Raw genomic sequence first — 19,995 nt, 5'->3', positions numbered from 1 at the left:
ATCTTGTAGGCGCTTACATGTATTACATGCCGACCGCCGCGCCGCGCCGAGGGTTCTCCTTTTTATCTCAAGTCCTCGACTCTATTGTACTCTATGCAATCACCAAAGCGCAATGTTTATTTAGGTTAGGTTAGCAACTAACTATTTCAGTGAAAAAGTGTGCCGTCGTTGTTTGGCAGTTCGAAATTTGAAACAATTTTCGATTTCAGTGAGCGAGAAAGGATTATCCTCGCGTCATTTCAATTTCCCGTCTTTCCTTTTGCACATGCTTTTCATTTTCGTTAATTCTTGTTCGAAATTGCTTTGTTAGCAACACTAGGGAAAGCTGATGTAGGTAAGTTACGACGTAAACTTACTACGTGGACGAGACGAGATAATTTGGCAGCGCAACTTGAAATCCTCCCATCATTATCGGAGGATCATAACTTTTGTGCTTTGATCTCTTTGTTTTTTGTACCCTACTGCTCCCCATGATCAAGCTAATGTCAATTTCATGTCTCTCTCTCTTCAAGTCTTGAGTGTCTAATTAATCACCAGGCAGGGTACAAGTCTGAGCATTGTGATTTATTTTATCTTATCATAATTGCATGTAGGACACAATTTGTGCAACTAAAATCACTGAAAATATCTCCTAAGCAAGAAATTAACGTTTTATGATGTACAAATTAAAAATTTCTGTTTTTATGGAAACCCTTATCTTCTGGTTCAATTGCACGCTTAACACAGCCATAACAGTCTCTCCAGTATGAAGAATGGCAACCTTAATCTCGGTGCTTTGGCTCAGCTGTCGCATATTGTTTTTGCACTCTGGGCATCATAGGACACGGAATAAGGAACTAGCCTGATTAATGGGCGTACCAAAACAGTTGTAGTGCGCAATTTGATATGTGTGGACTGCGGGTTTTCTTGAGAGTGAAGAATTCATTTTTTTTTATCCATTAGTGTAAAGACTACACAGAAACATTTTTATCTTTGTTTGGCGTTAATTTCTATAACTTTTGTTGTGCGGAGCAAGTAACAAAAATTTTGATGAGGTAACATACATCCAAATCCTTAAATTTGTAACTTGGCTAGTGGTCCTTAAAGGTTACATTGTTTGACCGTGAGCCCTTGGCGTTGCCGAACTGGTGTGTGTATATCACATCAATTTAGAAAAAAGCAGATTTTGATTGTCAGGCCCGGATTGGCTACATAGGACTGCTGGGATTTAACTTGGTGGGTCGGTCTATCACAGAGGGCCGGTCTGATAAGAGAAAAAGAGAAAAGAGAAGAAAGAATAGGAAGAGATACGGAAATTTAAGCTCCGGATTCCTTTACCAGTTGTGAGAAGGGCTATGGGTGTAGAAACTTTCCAACCATGGTTGTGTCCACTGTTAGTGGAGTTTTTTTTTTTACTTATTTATCTACTACTTCCAATCACAATTTACCTCTCAAAAATTAATGAAAGGAATTTCTTGAAAAATTTTTGATGTTTCTACTCTGTTTTGAGAATCCTCTGAGAAACTTCTGACCGATAATACGCTCGTGGGGGTTAAAGACACACCCCACCCAAAAAAAAAAAAAAAAAAAAAAAAAAAAAAAAATTTACATGAAGTTAATCTAATCATATCATTGCATTGTATGGAGTCTGTTCTCTTTTAAGTATGAATATGAAACATTTGATCTTTTTTTTTTTTCAATCTCTATGCTGATGATTTGTTCTTTCCACTTTTGAAATAAGTTCTTTTTCTTTCTATATTATTCTATTACAGGTCATGGAGGTTCCCACATCTGAGGTAGATTTGCAAGTATCGCAAATTATCAGCAGGTTTGAAGAGCCCATTCTGCGCAGTAAAAAACCATCGGATTCCAATGAAAAATTAGTTCTATCATCGGAGCGAAAATCAAAAGAAGAAATAATTGTCTCGCTGCGGGTAAGTTTCTGCATGTTGAGCTTAAGAGTGCATCAAAAAATGCAGCATAATTCATCATATATTTGTTGGTTAGTTTAGTGTCAGTAATCGACTACAAGAAGTACTGAAGAGGATTGCAGTGAGATGCTAACAGACCAACTAAAAAATACCGATGTAGTAATTCTTTATTGGGAGACCATTTTGCATAATAGAATGACAGACCCTATCACAGTAAGTCTACCCTTTTCATTTCCTTGTGCAGGTAACAGTTACCCACAGAATCTACGCTTGTAAATATGAACAATAAACTTATCTAAAAGAGGGTCTAGCTCATGTTGTGTAAGAAAACTCGCAGCATCCATGAGCAAAATTGATAGGTGTTAAATGTTTGTTATTGTGTTTTTCATTGTATTTGAATATTTCACCTCCTCAACTGAGGTGATCTATTAAATGCTGTATGCTGTAATATATAACCTATCAAATCTTAATGAGTCATGTGCTAATTGTCTTGATATGGAGCAATGAGTTTGAAATTAGAAGCATTCTGTCATGCCCTGTGGTATGCCAGTGTTATCTCAGATGGTATCAACCTTGATACATCTACCCACTCCTCGCTTGGTGGTCCCCACTGTCAAAGTAAGATTAGTTCCAGCTGTTGTAGATTTCACAGCGAGGGTGAATAAAGTTTCCATATAAACTAGATCATGTTATTCCATTCTTTCCCTTCATTCTGTGTACTCCTTTGAGGTACCAACCAACCTCTGGACATCACTGTAATTTATTTCCAAAGAATTCAAAATCTAGACCCCTCTCCCTCCCTTCACTTTTTTTAATGTTCCTTATGTGGAATAGAGTAAGTCTTCAACTACAGCATCTGTCGGTGATTCTGTGAAGCAGTTTGCTCACGCTAAGCTTTGGCATCTGTAGATAGAATTGCTTTTATTGCTTGAGGTGTAGCAACTGTGCAAACATGATAATTAGGTATTAGCTTCAGGCACTCAATTTTCCATTTATTTCCTTGTTTGTCATTTTGTCAAAGAGAAAATTGCAAGCTTTAACTCAGAATATCTTACTCATCAATCTATATCCCACCGGAGAAAAATTTAAAAAATTAAATTATTCAGGTCTCACCTCCACATTTGCTTCATTTTGTCAATAGGTTGATTTAATGCAGTGTTTGATATGCACAAGGTGTTTCAGACCACCTGTACCAAGCTTTTTTTTTTGTTATTTTAGTTTGGATGAAGTCAAGGGCCACTGGGGCAAGTATGGCACTGGTCTCAAGGAATTTAAATCTCATCATTGATAAATGGGGGTCCTGACTATGAAAACCAAGATTTCCATCACAATTGTGAAATTATCTTATCAGAATCAGAAAGTACAGAAAATTTGAACCTGAGTCGATACTAAAAAGGTCAAAATCAGCCCATCCTACTGACCCCTGAATTTGGGGGACAGAACCTCCCTCGATAAAATGCTAGGTCCCTAAATTGATAAATAGGCTCCGGAAAAGACAGTTCTGGGCCGATTGTCACGAAAAGTCAATTTGTAGAGGGCAAAAAATGTCATTGTTGCATCATGCTCTTTATATTCTTCCAAAATTATAGTCCCTCGCATTTTGCACTTGTTTTGTTTTTTTGTATTTTATACATATTCGGTACTCACTTGCACCGTTTATCATTCTCCTTCCTTTGAAATAGTAGAGTTAGTCTGATTTTACTAATTTTTACAGGAGCTCATATCTCACCAATATGAAGAAGGGTCAGATTCAGAGACAGTCGCCTCCCCTGTTATCTTACCCAGCCTTGATTCCTCCAGCTGCACAGCCGTTATCTGGCAAAGTGTTGCAACTTACCTATCTGCATTAGATCTCTCTCATCTCATTCTTTTAAATAAAGAATTGTCTTCCTCGGTCTCTAAATGGCTGTCCGCTGTCTTCAGGTATCTTGCTGTATTCTATCTGTATTTTATTATCAGCTGATTTTTAAAGAGCAAGGACATTTTCAAGTTTAGAGCTTTCTGACAAGCTCACATTGTTCAAGAGACTTAGCCGAGAAAAACCTATTTTTCGTAAAAATTGAGAGTTTTAGTCACTGCAAGAGTTATTCTCATTGTTTCTACTTTTTTGCATCCGCTGCTTTGTATATGGGTGTAGTTTCTCGACCATGCCATTGGCAGGTCCCGATTGCGCACAGGCAATACTGAGTAGGGGTGGAAAACAAGTTTTACAAATGAGACAGCCCGTGTGCCATATTTTAAAAATTGCGCTTTTTATGTATCATGGAGGTTTAACAATGGAAACCCTAAAAAACTAAAAGTGCATACGTAACAAAGTGTAAGTGTAAATTTGAAGCATAATTGCAAAATAAAAATTTGTAGAATCAAAACTAAGTAATGGTTTCAACTCACAAAATTATAATGAAATTAAAGCCAATGCATTTTGGGGTGCCTGTCTTGTCTTTTAGAGGGGATTCCAATATCAGAATCCCAGAATTTTCCGGTCCAAATCTACAGTGAAAAAGGATTGAGGTGCCTTAGAATCTGTCAGCTTTTATTTCGTTTGTTTTGTGTGTTTAGTTTATTTATTTAGATTTTATTTACTCAGTTTTATTTATGTTGCGTTTTTGCATCCAGGTTAAATTCACAGTTTTTCCAAAAAAGTGGCAATTTTTACATAAGAAGCTAAAAGGAGATCAATCCTTTAAAAATTTGGGAAACAAAAAGCAACTCCCTAGGCTGTCGGCGCCACCAAAAGAGCAATTGAGGGTATAACAGCTCTGAGAGGGGCTCGGGGGAATGTGATGTTTGACCCCTTTGACGGGAAGATACCGCCAGTTCCTGCCAGGCGATTTTCTGTCTCTCAGTCTCTCTTGTACACACAAGTAACCCGCATGTCCCTCTCGCACACACAAGCGACTCGTTATGCGAGTCGGCGCCACCACAGGCGCTCACAGGAACTTTTAGCATTTTAAATGATATTTCCCGTTTTTTTTTTGTTTTTGAGGGTAAGTACTTTCTTTGAATAGCAATACAATAAGTTTTTCATTTCTTTCCGAACTAGGTTCCCAGAGAGTGAAGCCATAACCACAGAGGATTCTATGGTGCAACTCACGAGATCTATTCTTTCTCAGAAATATCCAACTTTCAAAGAGTGCGGCTTTGAAGCTTTAGTCGAAAGCCCACCTGTTTTCTATGCTAGCTCTGAAGATGCAATCAAATATTTGCAATCTATATGTCAGTCGGTGAGTCAATTTTATCAGCATGTACAGAATTAAAAAAAAGAAGTCAAGTTTCCTAATGTACACCTCATTTCACTTTTTACCAAAGCCTCTCACTTTAAACACATGATTGATTCTTCGTTTTTATATATGTATTTAAAAGGAGCAAACTCTCAAAAATTGATGTCTAGCTTTTGGTTATTCTGTAAAATGACTCAATAGCCTAGGCAATGGACCAGTAAACACGGTATGATCATAAGCATTCTGATCCGTGTCTCCCAACCAAAATTTTATGTAGAACATGATTTGCACAATGAAAATTACTGAAATCAACTCCTAACCAAGATACCAGCGTTTTTGTTTTACATTGGTTATAGGAAATTTCAATTGCTCGGTCACAAGGAAAACAACATTCTACCTCAGATTAATCGTGCACAACAACGGTTTTTGTAGGCTTCTCAATCGAGCATTGTTCCTTTCCCACCCTGTGTTGTTCAAAATGTAGAGAATTTGCTGTAGCTAAGCCTAAGCGGCAAGATTGAGATTGACATATTTTCATATCGCAGAGACTGTCACAGTAATTGTGAGTGTGTTATTCAAGTTAGGTATGTAAATTATTTTCTCCTCTCTGAGTGGGAAGTTTGAATTTATGCATAAAAAAAGTTATTATCTTGGCTAGGAGTTCATTTCAGTAATTTTTGTTGCTAGAATCGTTTTTTTTTTTTTGTGAAATTTTGGTTGAGGAACATGTACCAGAATTCTTAAATCCGTACCGTGTCCTCTGGTTCATTGCTGCAAATCCAACACTATTTGCAAGACGAAATGAGAATGGAACAGAAGATCCCTGCTTTCACAACGCAGCCTTTGCCGTAATGGATGTGGAGGGAAAAATCACAACGAAGGAATGTCTGCAATGAAGTTGTCATGATGTAATGCCCTCTTTTTCAACTGTTGTAGCTCCTTCATTAAGCCCCAGATGATGAGTGCTCTTTCGCTCATCGTTTAAGTATGTATATGAAGCCGAGTCTGTATGAACAGCAGATATCAAGTATCCCACTAATTTTAAAGGAAACTTTTTTTTTAATCGGCAAACCTAGGAGATTGTTGGGACCAAGTTCCAGACTTATAGCATAATTTTCCATTATGATATGAATAAAAAACCGCTGTAGATCTAAAAACAGCGGATATCAAAATTCGTTGTTCATCTAAATAACTCGCTAAAGCTCATTAATCTCCCCAAGGATTGTACATAATAAGCACATTACAAAAGTAATAAAAGTGAATGAGACATGTTGCATGTAAGTGTTTGGGAGATGGCACCCTCTTAAATTTTCTCCTTAACCCATTGACTTAAACTGACGGCTCCCAGCCGTCCGCGCTGCGCTGGGCCAGATCTGAAGAGACGGCTCAGAGCCGTCCGTCGATTGTTTGCATTATTTCGGCGATTCTCCGGTAGATTGCGTCCTCATCAATGTTTATATGGGTAGTGTGGTCACCCTATGACTTATTGTGTATGGTAATTTCTTGTTTTGTTACAGTATTTTCATATTACTGTGCGTTTGCATATGAAATAACCTCAACATTTTCTGATTTTTGCTGACTTTGCGATTTTAGCGACTTTGACAGCTACAAACCACAATAAAAAAATCATTGTGTTCAAAGTTTTCACCATTTTTCTCAAACGTTGTATTGTATCAATTTTCACCCTTGGAGAAAGAATTTCTGGATTATTTTGAAGTGTTCAAAGTTACTGATTTTTGCCAAATTAAATCGTAATTCCTGGCCCGGTAGGGTCAAATTAAATCATAAGTCAATGAGTTAATTTAGAAGACTTATAATATAATTTTTCCCTTATATATTATTCAGAAGTTACCAATTATTTTTTTTTTTTTTAAAAAAATTATCGAAAAACTCAACATTAATCATAATTTGACTCATATCAATCGTTCTTCCTCTTTTACATCAGCTATGTAGTTAATTTTGTGCCTGAAAAAAAAGTTCTCCATAAAAACAGCTGATTTTTTTTTTTTACATTAATGTATCTCAATTGACTTTCGCTTCTTTAAATGTCTGAAACTCATTTTTCAGAAAAGGGTTTGTTCTGTTCTACCATAAATTCCTGGACCAAACCCTATACCCTGTTAGGACATCAAAATACACAGCTTTGAAAACTTTGAACGCAATTTTCTCAAATTTTAAAAACTTGACATCTTCTGTTTATACATATTTCACTTCATGTATCATATCCATCCAGCCCAACTTGTCATTTAGCATTTCCTCCGTTTAAAATGTATGTGCTCATGCATACCCCGAAAATTACTGTCATACAATCTTTTTTATACTTTCATTTTTCAGCTTGGTTTACCCCTTAAAAGTGTAAGAACTGTTCCTAGTGATGCAACCATCGAGTTTGAGCAAAAAATGAATACAGATGCTCTTGCATCACTCATGGAAGAAGATAAAGTTGCAAATAAATCTCCTTTCCTGGTTTTAGCCGATACAGGTTTGTGCATTTATTCTCTATCCACTTTTTAAAACTTAACGCAAATCTTAAAAATTTAAAGCAAATGTTCGCCTGAGTAACAAGGGAGGAATAAAGGACTTGAGAGAGCGGAGAGTACTTGTCAAATCGTATGTCAGAATTGTTTTTTGTAAGTGAAATGACCGTTGTGGGAAAATAGCCTAGCTTGGACTTTTTGAACTTTACTTAACCAGCAGTCATTTTGAAATGGTTTGATGTAATCATTTCTGGTTTGAGCAGAGAATGTTCTTTCATTATCCTCTTTCTAACGATGCGTCACAAAACGGGTGTTTGCTTTTGAAAAAAAAGTTGAGGTCTGGTCTCCTTAGGGAGGGAAAATGATTTAAAATTGAGTTGATTCAAAACGATTTCTTCAGACTTCTCCTTTTTTTCTCAACTTTTAGTCAGGATGAAGGAATAAAAATCTGTACCTTTTTTTTCAAGGTTGGAGGGTGAGTGGTCAATGTGATAGTTTGCAATCATTACGACAATTGTGCAATCAACATGGTGCTTGGCTTCATTTGAAAGGACATGCAGTGTCTATATTTTCTCAATCATCTTTATCTATGTCTGTTGTGAGTATGTTCGTGAGTGGTTTATTAACTATTATATAGGGAAAATATTTGCTCTTTTTTTCTTGAAGAAAAAAAATAAAAAAATAGTGTATGTCTGTCTCTAAATTTTCTGGATCGGTCGGCAGATCTTTTTGGGACTATAGTTTTCTCCGACTTGATGCATCATCAATGAGAGATTAAAGTTTTTTTCTTACATTAAAACAATTCAAACTTGCCAGTCTTGAAGAGATGATTAAATGGAATAAACCTTTTTCTCTCCAACATAAGACAAGCTTAAAAAGAAAGAGTCGTTAAGAGCCAAAATCAGCTCCCTTCTGTGGCCAAAATCAGATCTGGACACTAACACCAACACCATCTCAACACTAACTTGACAGACTAAAGCTAACACTAAACTAAAATTCAATCCACCCAGGATTTCTATAATCCTAGGGTTTTTTTGACAGTAGAAAATATTTTAAGGAAATCATTGGTTTTAGTCAGTTTTCAGATTTTCCAGGGGGATATATTGCTGTCGTACTGGATCTGGAAGCAAAAAGTAGCCATTTTCAATGGGATTTTTTAGTTAAATGTCAATTTCTGACCAGAGCGTAAAGAAGTATCAAGATTATTTTTGTAGCGATTGATCACTATTACACTACAAAAAATATATCCAAATCGAAGTCTAATGTTATGATCATAAAGCAATACTAAGTTTGACCACACTTATGTACTTTAGTTAGCGAAAAACTGCTTAAAATCTAACTTCCTCTTTTTCAGATGCCTGATAGTTTCTCCATTGACCTGTCTACCTGGTACGGGATTCTAGGATTGCCACCAGTCGTATCCTTTTGTTGAGTAGTAACTTCCTCTTCTCCTTACTCAGGGTGCATCCAAAGTTTGTTTCCAAGGTCGAGTTCGGAGTTATGATATCTCCAGGGGTTTTCAATTTAATTATTTATTTAAACTAATACTTTCTTAAATTTTAAAAAAAAATCTTATCTCAATATATCTTATAAAATGGTAGTTGAAAGATGATGAGAAATCTTCTGAACCTGAAAGTCAATGAAAGTCTGAGGTTAAATAATGCTTTGTATTTTACACTGTCCTTCCTTCAAAATATTTTTCTCAGTTCATGGAATGTAAGTATATCATTTTAAATTGAACGAGAATTTTTATGGCAACTCAAGTTGTGATTATTATCCTTAACCTACTTGTAACAGATTTTGCATAAGAAACTGAATGATTGTGATGACGCTTTGGAGTACTTCTCAGAAATCTCGGAGCCAAAATTTTCGATTCTTCCACTATGGGCATCATTAATGGTATGACCCTCTAATGTAATGAACAATATTCTTTGTGGTCAGAAATGCAGGAAACATGCTTACCCAGCAAGGCGGCAAATAGATGCCCATAGGTGAATAGCGTATGGCATTCGAGTCCTTTTAAAAATGACTGAATTTTTCAGATGTTTTTTGAGGCCTTGAAATTCTGCCCTCCTGCTAGTCACATGTTACAAAAAGCCTCTGTACCTAAGGGATAGTAAACCGCCAGTAACTCAGTTTTTGATATTTTGGTGCTTAAGTCTTTTCGAGAATGATCGATTTATCATCCTTTTTTAAGTTATCTATCCTTTTAGTGCATCTTAGCAGCATATCGTCATTGCAATATAAAGCATTTTATGAGCATTACTTATACAACTTATTTTTTTAATGTTTTTTACCCTTTTTGTTCCAGTCAATAGGTTTTGAAGACCTCCATAAGAGGCTTTTGTACTGTTTCGAATCCTGTGAGAGGATGTGGCGGATTGTATCAAAATATCCTTGTCTCCGAATACTAGTAAGTTTTACTTTCATTGAATTTTAACTGTATTTTAAATTGTCATTCAAAGTAAAATAAATACGTGGACTTAGGTAGTTTATGAAATCTTTTATTTCCTTCAAAGGCTCTTGTAATAGTCATTTTCTCAGTAAACAAAGAAAGTGTTGACATTGCTATTTTTAAGAGGTTTTTTATTTATTTCGATAGGTTTTCAAATATTAGGATTACGTTTTAACCAAAAATTCATCTTCCAAGAAAAAGTATCGCCCTAGTGACATTTTTAAGAAATGGGAGGCAGTGATTGTAACACATAGTTTGGTGTGAATTAGATGACCTCTTTTAGTGAAACGAAATTCCTTATTATAGTGATTGCAAGATATCGATCCATCTACTTCTCAATCGCAATAGGAATAGTTTCGTTTTTTCCTCTCTTTTTTGAAACTTTTGGGATTGGATTAGGGTAGCTAAATGATCTTGGGAAAAAAATTTTCTTTTAACTGAAGTCCCCTAGAGTAGTTGTAATTTTACTTTGAAATTTTTATAAAACCTTGTGAGCTGTACCTTACATCACAAGATATATCATATCGGAAATTACACTTTACAGCCTTAACCTTGAACCAAAGCCAAGCCTTAGACAAAAAAGTATTTGTTTTTTCTGGATACAGAGAAATGATATTAATGAAGTCACCTGAAATATTAAAATCTCTCGAACTTTTTTTTCAGAGCCAGGCTCCCTCCGGAGACGATTTGCACCTATCTTTTGAGGAATTTTTGTCAAAACATTCAGAATCAGAGGTATTATCTATTTTGTTATGTTTTTGTGCATCAATAATTCTTCTATGTTGTGAAATGCTGTTTTTTTAGGGTTATTTCAGCATTATTTTAAGAGCAGTCATTAGTAATTTGTTTTTAAAAAAAATGCTTTTCATTTTATTTTCTAATCGAATTGCACATAGCCTCAGCTGTAATTCAAAACCAAGTTTTTAACATTTAATCATTATTGAATAAGCTATGAAACAATTTGTGACTCTCGGATTGATGCAATCCTTCTGTTTGTTCAGAACTTCAAACAGGTTCCTCTCAAAACAACGTTCTTTTACCTTAAGGTACACTTTCTCAGGATCTACCAGATGGATTTTCAAAAACTTGTATGTGTGTTTATCCTAACTTTTTCCTCTAACTACAGATCGGAAGGTTTTTCTTTATTATTCTTCTTCTTTGCAAAAATTAAATAATTTCAAAGGCCTCAGATTTAAAAAAATTCATGAAAATTTCAATTCCATAAAATTAATAATATAAAATTCAATTTAATAAAAACTCTCTATGATAAAATGATAAGATGATAATTTATATAAAAATCATGTCTGCTGGAGAGAAGGCTAAAGGGTTTGGTCCAGGCAGGTGCATCAAAAATGGTTTGTTGCAGTGCCTTCAACAGACTGCCACTCCAGTTGAGGGCAGTTAAGGATTGCGTTTGAATGCTACCAGTGTGTAGCAATGCGTAGCCGGACTCTACCCACCTATGACTGCCTGATGCGCTCCATCAAAGTGCATAACGGCTGTCAGTTTGCCTTTTCAATGCATCTGCTTTACCTGAAAAAATTTAAATCAATGGCTAGAATCTGGAGTTACCACAGGCAGAAAGTTACAGTGTTGTCCACTTTTAGTTTTGTATTGAAACACGGACATGAGGTGACTCATCTGTAAAACTAATAAAGCTATAAAATGTGCAGGTTACACAGATTGCGAGCTCAGGAGTGAGTTTTAAACTTTTTTAATGTTCATTAAAATTTTTAAGCCTGTTTTTGTACAAAACAACTCTTAGTTACACTAAAGTTGAAATCTGCAACAGGTCTATTGAAACTTCGCACTACGTGAGGATTTCATAAAAGCATAAAAAAATTGCCAGAACAACATTATTGAAGAAAAACTAAGCGCACAACATTCCAGTTTTTATTTTTTAAGAAATTAAGAAAATGAAGAGGCCGGATAATACTTTTTCACCTACACTAGTTCCCCCTGTGTAATTTCAGTTTGGCTTTTATGTTTCAGTCAATAATTGAATCAGTTGTTACTTGCGTTCTGTTTCAATTCACTCCTGATAATTTTAGCGAGAGTGCTGTTCCCTCTGATTACAACAAGTTGAATTCCTGGGTAAGTTGAGTGCATTTATCCGGACTAATTGCGCACAAACTTTTTCTTACTCATTTCAATCAACTTCTCATCCATTTTTGTACCGAAGATCTACCTATTATAAAGTAATAATATCTGCATCTCTGAATCGACCAGCTATTCTTCAAAATACCGTGAGATTAAGTAACAATAATAGCACTATCAAACAAGAATGAAAGATGTAATGAAGAAGAGGTGGCGACAAAGGCCGTTTTTGGACCCCCCTTAAATTTGACAATTCATGCATTAATTACGAGTTGAATTTTTGCAATTTACAAAAATTATCATGATTTGGACTGCTTTTAGCAGTAAGAAACCAAGCCACATCAGCCACTGCCAAATTTACCTGAGAAATTTAATTTTTTACTTGAGAACGTTTGCGCAAAATCTTTTGAAAATTTTAGGAAATTCACTTGGTACTATACAAAAAATTCATTGAAATTTGCAACAAAATCTGCATAACCGTTTCCATGCAGAAAATTGAATTGCCCTATTAAATTTGGAAATCAGCTAATGTGGCTTGGATCCTTTCTGCTTAATGTGGTCCATTTGGGCATTATAACTCTTGTTGTTTACTGAAAAGTTACCTATATGTAGGTCTGAGAGGCGTGTCAGAGCAAAAGTTAAGTTTCTTTCATCACACCAAGATGTTTCTATGAATGGGTTAGTTTTAGACATTGCAAGTTCTGGTGGTGAAATTCTTATAGATCAGCAAACAACCACAAGATCTATCAGAGCGTCAAGTTTTTAAATCCAATATCAACAGAAATAGTACCTTAAGAATATCACTGCAGATGATATCATTGACATGCTTTTCAAGGATTTTTCTTGTATTATGCCTGGCAAACGTTGCTTTCCATTTAATTGCTCAAAAGGCAATGGTGTTTTTAGAAAGGCACAATCCGTGGAGTTTTTCCAGGGCAGTCATTCACCGTGTTTCTCAAAAGTATCATCCATCATATTTGTACTAAAACAGACTGTCATCTCTCCCTCTTTTTCCCCTTTTTCTGATTGATTTTGTCAGGAAAAGTGGATTTATTTTTAACAAAAGTTTCAATATAAAATCAGTTTTTAAATCAGCAGTGGGAAACAAGGTGACAACAGGAAGTAACTTTTTCCTCAATTGTATCTTTTCAATCAGCAAGACTCAATAGATGAAAGCAAGTCTCTATACAAATTCAAAGCTTAAAGTTTAGACCAGTCTTTAATAGAATCTTTTGATTTGAATGGATTTTAAACTTTTGTTAAAAGAAAATCATTTTAATTATTAGAGTTGATTTTTTTCTGTCAATTGTATCCAAATTTGTAACTAATCTGGTACATTGTTCTTTGCTATGTTTTTCAGCTAGGACAAATTCTTCAGCGAGACATGCCAATGATCTCTATTCAATATTTGTCCCTCAAACCGTTTGGCATAGTCTTGAGATACTGCCCATTCGAATCAAAACCAAATTTGCCAGAGGACTGCGAGAAATTTTCCATTTGCCTAGAGCAACAACTGGTGCGTTGTTTATGGCTACCACTGATTAATTAATCTCGTAAAGTGAAGAATATTTCTTTTGTACTCAGGATGTTTCGAATCATTCAAAAAATATTTGTAGTTTGTTTGTTTCATCAAGTCGTTTCTCTAAATTGCCCAGCAAAAGTATTTCTTCACTGAATGGGTAATTTTTGATTTTGGTAGCTCCCTTGGTCAACCACTTTTTAGTTTAAAAAATTCTAACCAAGAATAAGTTTTGAAAATCTTCCTTACTGGGTAGTTCTCCATCTCCAAGAAAAACCAATTAATACTACTTTCGATTTAGTTTGATAACCTCAAGTTAGCTTGGTAGCCTTAAGCGGGGATGGGCACAGGTCAAATCGATACAATTATCAATTACAAGAGAAGAATGTTTGTAATCAAGTCAATGAACTGAAGAGTTTGAATACAGACGTGCATCATATGCAATTGAGGCTGAAAGGTTGGTAATGGATTCATTTATTACTTAGAGATAGGTAGTCATCACATCCCTAAAATGGAGAGTTTCTTGTTTTGGGAATTAGGTTTAACAACATCAGTAACACTATCCTATTTCAGACAAATTTCAACATTTTCTAAAATGAGAAAATCGAATTTTACTCCATCACATATCAGTGCAAAGACGCAGTTTCAGTGCAGATCAGTGCAGTTGAGTCTAATAAATTTTCATATCAAAATTTCACCTTCAGGGTTTTTTGGCGCTTCAGTCTCAATCTTTAGACTCGTAAAACTAGTTCATATTCTGTACTTGTTAATGTCTTTACTACAGCAATTATCATGGTCTTACTGATGAATAATTTATCTTGCAGGAGATATTAACTGCGACTGTTGGCTATAAGCAAACATTCATAAATTTAGTCAACAGCTCAGAATGTCTACAACTGGTGGAAATGGAAAGTTGGGCTGGTTTAGGCGGAGTTAGATACATTCCAGTAGGATCTAATTATAGCAATGATGAATTGAACAAATTAAATACACAGCTGGTGGAACAATTGCGTAATACAGATGCTGCTTTCTCAATTGGTAAGTTACTGTCTGCAAATTAATAGCTCGTATTGATCAAATATTTTAATAACTATAATAGTCAGGTTAACATTTACAAGATCCATGTATAGAATTTTCATATTTTATTTACCGACACATGGAAATTCACAACTATCCAACAAAATTCTATCCATCAACATTTAACATCGTAACATTGTAAAAGTAACCGCAAGTGAAGAAGAGCGGAAAAATTTTCTTGTTTATCATGTAAAACTGTTCGACTTGATAAGTCTTCCTCCATTGAAATGCGATCAGTTTAAACGGAAGGATTAATTTCCTTGGTATTGTAGCTAACTATACATATACTGTTTCACCTGGAGCAAGTTTCAGACTGAGTTTGTTCAACCCAGCAGAGCTGATAGTGCTTTTTAGTAAAAAACCGGAGTGCAGACTTTTTCAGTTAATTTCATAAATTCATCTCTAATTCACATGTTACATTTTAAACATTAATCGATGGGTTCCTCCTTTGTCCTTTTAAAATTGGAGGTTTCCTTTCGTGGATAGAACTGAACTTAATCAATGATTGTTCCAGGTGAAGGAAGTGATAATACAGTCTGTGTGAGGTTCGGTATGATTACATCTGAAACAGATGTAGTGGAGCTTCTGCGTCTGGTTGAAATGACTGGCAAGGAACAAGAAGAATCTTGGAAGTATATCGATACCATGGCAGAAGTGGTCAAGAAAGGTAATATTTTTTCCATGGCTTTTTTTAGGTTGTAAAATCATGAAACTATTGGAAATAATACTCGCCCTGCACTTTCCAGACTGCTATTTAACCTAACTCAGATATTTGCCTGCATTTCATCAAATATTATGAAAATCATTCTATCTCTTTTCACCTTCTTATTTTAGGCAGTAAATTTTTACTGAAAATAAAGAATCATCAAGATTTTGAACAATTATGTATTGCTTAAGTGTGGTTTGAATCTCAATGTTTAGTGAAAAGAAAATACATTACAATCAGCGTTACGTCACAGACTGATTGTAACTGATTGAACTTTGTAGTTTTTTTTTCTACCTTGATAAACTGGTTTAATGCGCAACTGGCTGCTGCTCTGCCTTTCAGTGCAGTAAGCTTGTCATCTTCCCTTCTCTGGCGCTGCTTTGTTTTCGCTGCAGGCATTGTAGTTCTGTGCCCCAATGAGTAGTCTTTGCCAACTTTGCTGTATATTCATGCACTGAAGTAGGACCTGAAGAGTTCTTTTTCCAAAAGTTGAATGACTTTACAAGGTTTTTATAAGATTTCTTCGAAACGAATAGCTTAATACGGCATTGAGAGGTTCTAATCAATTCTCTTCCAAGAGTATATATAAATAAAACTGCAAGGGTCAAAACCTTGTGATCCTTAATTTTGAGTAACTGCTGGGCCAATTTCCTCGACTTTCGTTTGCAAGCAAAGCGAGCTGAAGCAGCCAGCTTAAAATAAAACTAGAACTCAAGGAATTTTATTTTACCTCTTGATATTTTCTTACTTCCTGTCAGGATTCATCTTAAAATTTTTAAAAGGTAAAAACAGTAAAACATTAAACATTTTTTATAGAGATGGTCGTTTTCTGGACCTACTCACCTATTTTCGTTTTGTAAATATTCATAAATTCTTAGTATTTCAAAAACATTACTTTGAATACCAGTAATGAAGTGTAATCACCAACTAGATTCAGTGGTGTGCTAATGAATATAGCATTCGTTTTTTTTTTTTTTTTTATTGTAGGAATTGAGGCAGCCACACTTGACCTCCAAAAAGAATCTGAGGACAAACTCTGGCAAGAGGGAATTTTACGCCACGTTCCAGTGTTTGGATCTCTTGTTAACTGGTGGTCACCTGTCAACAAAGAGCCAATTAATGGAAGCACAGGGATCAAAGGTAGAAGTCTCAACTTGGCAGCCGGAGTAGTTGAATCCACAGAAAACATCTACAAGTACCATATGCAAAACTTACCACCATCACCTCAACCATCAATCACTCCATCACCCAGTCTTTATATCAATGGTGCTAATGTTTCCAATGAGTCACAGTCAGAACTCTCTCCCAGTCTGTAGGGAACTCTTGACTTCATTTTCACCGGATTTATAGTCTAATTTGTTTCTCCTGTGACAGAAGCACTAAAGAAGAGAACTGTTTTCACCAAGAACGTTTTAAAAAAACTACCTATCTTCAGGTCGGATTTGATTTGGGGTTTGAAAGTTAGTGAAATAAATTGGGACGAATTGTCTGTTTGGTGTGTACTGAGCGCGCAAATAGCCAGAGTGATTAAAGGGAAGCGCTCATGAGTTGTATAAAGGTAAAGTTTATAGAGGCAGCTTGAATCTATATTGTCAACAACTTAGGATCTAGAAAAGTTTCTTTTCATTTTGCTCTTGGCTGTGTTGATGCCCAAATATTTCTAGCATTAGAAAGCGCTGCTTGATCGAAGTAAGGTTATAGTAGTTCAATACATATTCACCATCAGAAATTAATTCTCAATGATTAACAGGATAGGAAATTCTCCTAAAACATTTATTCAGTTCTAAAAAGAAATATAGTCACTCTGGCTTACATATTATCACGGAATATCAATTTGCAATTACTTGTAAATTATAAGTCAAGTTATGATAGATAACATCAATAACAGCCTATCATTTGAAAAATAAAATTTGACCTAAGAATGTCACTAAAAATTTTGTCACTTTTCTCCTCATAATTCGAGAATTATTGCATGGCAAGTCCTACAGAATGTCAGCATTGTGGCAGTCATAGTACTAAATTATTGTCTTTCAAAATCTACACCTTGACCTGCCACAAGCAGGTTAAAAAACTTTAGCATTCACAAGTCCCTCAGATCTTGTTTTTCAAGAAGCGTTGTGGTTTATTGTGTCTCATCGTATTGCTTTTGTACTGTCCTTTGTTTGCAATTGATCAGTGCTAGGTCATTGGGCCCAAAAAAATTATATCCAGAAGTCAAATTGTCAGTACAAAAGGAATCATTGAGAAGATATTAAAAGTACAGGAAAAACATTACAGTACCAACGAATAATGCCGTCCTTCAAATCATGTATCAGAAAATTGAAAAAAAAAAAAAAATGAACATATTATCTTAACATTTGAAAATTTTAGATAATATTAAGATAGAGAGACCTAGAGATGTTGTGTTCTCAACTCAACGACAGTCATATTCCTACTATTGCCTACAAATTAGAAGAAAATTGTGAGAAATTCTAGAGAGGATTGCGAGAAAACGGAAGGACTGTCGATGATAGTCCTTGCTACCTGAGATGAAACATCCAGCGACTAGTTGTCATAAACACAACCCTAACTCTTTCTGGTGTTTTTAACATTTATTCATCTATATTTTCCTTGGGGCCTAAAAGGGGTCTCAGACTGTTTGGTTTTTGGATATTCTAATCTTGAGAAATTTGATTTTTGGACTTGATTTTTCGGGTTCAACAACGTAGCATTAACAGATCAGGATGCTACTTTCAAAGTAGTGAATTTAACCTTTGTTTGACAACCAAAAAAATGTTGGTTCCTCTTTAGTAAGTTTCTATTTTAGCTTTGCCAAAAATGTATTCATAATATAATTTCTGAGAAATCATTTTGAAGTTAGAGTTGAAGCTTTGATACCTTCTTAATGTTCTAAAAAATGAAATAATTTTAGCTTAATCTGAATTCATCTAAATATTTTAAAACAGGAGTTTAATGGGAGTTGATTTTTTTCAAGCGTTGTTCCTTTACTTATACTTTTAATGCTTGTGGGGCAGAATCGGACGTATTTCTGCTGAACAGAACTATGTGCATTAAGGCATGAGCCCTGAGACCCATAAGAACATATGCGTAACAGGGCTCACGTCACAATACACATAGGTCTGTTTGGCAGAAATTCGTCCAATTGATTATTGTTCTGGGTGGCTAGTATTCATCACAATAAAAGGATTTAAAGTAGATAGAAAGTAGGTGGCTGCTTTCAAGTGAGTGTATAATTTGTTGTCCTCAGCTGCTTTCATCAGCACAATAAGACAAAATTGATCAAAGCTCATTTTTTGTCAAATTTCCCATGCTGCTGGTGACTAATACATCCTATTTTCAGACTAAAATAAAAACAGCAGAATTTTGAATGTGCAAATTGCCTTCATCTTTCCCAAATTTGTACGTCCCTCATACCTAGTTCTTGCCTTTAAATCGATAAGTATTTCAACACAATTAAAGTGATTGCTTGAAAAAACTGTACTGGAAATCTACATTAAGATGCTTTTAAATTTAAGAAAAAATATTTCGAGATACTTTCTTTTCTTATTTTTCAGCTCTGTACAGTGTAAAACGATTCAATTTTCCAAGTAGTGCTTTAATTTAGTGCTCAACGATGCCCAATGAACATTTTAGTCAATTTGAAATGAGAAGTATAATATATCACCTTAAAATGAACGTTTAGGAAATCAGGTGAAATTGAAACAAAACTGAGACAAAGAAATACAAAATCAATGAAATTAGCTAGTTTTCAGCTGAAGTGTAATGCATCAAGTCTCGATTTTTTTTCCTCTTGGAAGGCTTTTTTTGGTCCCATTTCAAAATTTGCGCCAAAACACAACTTCAGAAATTCCCAGTTGTCTTAGTAATGTTCAGATGTTTCCAGAAGAGAACACCTACTTTTTACTCACCTTGAGTAATATCGGAGGTCTTAGTATGTATATCATAGGTACTTAGTTGATTTCTTGTTTTCTTTGTGTTATTATTATTTATTTAAGGAATGTTGACCTTAGTGCTTTTATTCATCGTCCAAGAGCTCACGATATTGGTTCATACCTAAAAGATCTAAATTTGTTCGCCTCTTTTTTCAATGACACAATACCACCACTGACCTGCCAGACAGACCAGTCATGATTCCTGTTACTAAGTGTTATTGAAAAAAGTAACTTGGAAATTTAGATCTTATGGGTGTGAACTAATGTCATAAGCTCTCGGTCCATCAAGTTTAACTTGAGTAATCTACCAAATATCTTCATTTTTTAATAAGTTTAGCTTACAGCACGAACTGTTTGATATGATGAGCAATATTTATTTTTTTAATTATTTTTGTAATTCACATGTTTAAGCATAACTAATACAATTACTTTTGCGTAATTTATTTGCGAAAAAATGTACTTGAGAACTTACTTCTTTTTATCTCTATCAGCAACATCTCCTAAATCCTCTCAAGATTCTGATGATGTCTTGAAAATTGTCAGCTCTGTGTTTTAAAAATGTTTGAAAAGGGATAATCAATTATGAGAAGAAATTGTAATA

The 19,995-nt window shown here is 35.0% G+C and overlaps 1 protein-coding gene across 4 annotated transcripts; it reads left to right on the top strand.

Annotated features, from left to right (window-relative positions):
• The first annotated feature begins 108 nt into the window (after positions 1–108).
• On the top strand, positions 109–19,853 carry LOC109043629 (pyridoxal-dependent decarboxylase domain-containing protein 1). 4 transcript variants are annotated; one of them, XM_072296906.1, is made up of 15 exons: positions 109–129; positions 1,752–1,913; positions 3,625–3,833; positions 4,954–5,134; positions 7,466–7,613; positions 8,076–8,206; positions 8,963–9,025; positions 9,406–9,507; positions 9,920–10,021; positions 10,727–10,798; positions 12,056–12,157; positions 13,521–13,676; positions 14,504–14,717; positions 15,271–15,423; positions 16,450–19,853. In XM_072296906.1, exons 2-15 carry the CDS (start codon positions 1,755–1,757, stop codon positions 16,776–16,778), a joined length of 2,121 nt encoding a protein of 706 aa, XP_072153007.1. In that variant the 5' UTR covers positions 109–129; positions 1,752–1,754; the 3' UTR covers positions 16,779–19,853. The 4 variants fall into 4 exon arrangements, with proteins under 4 accessions (XP_072153007.1, XP_018916454.2, XP_072153008.1 ...); XM_019060909.2 differs by lacking the exon at positions 109–129 and adding an exon at positions 136–334; XM_072296907.1 differs by lacking the exon at positions 109–129 and adding an exon at positions 385–1,034.
• The last annotated feature ends 142 nt before the right edge of the window (positions 19,854–19,995 follow it).

Source organism: Bemisia tabaci, chromosome 2, assembly GCF_918797505.1.
Source record: "Bemisia tabaci chromosome 2, PGI_BMITA_v3".
NCBI classification, from domain to species: Eukaryota; Metazoa; Arthropoda; class Insecta; order Hemiptera; family Aleyrodidae; genus Bemisia; species Bemisia tabaci.
This window is presented reverse-complemented; position numbering and strand designations above follow the sequence as displayed.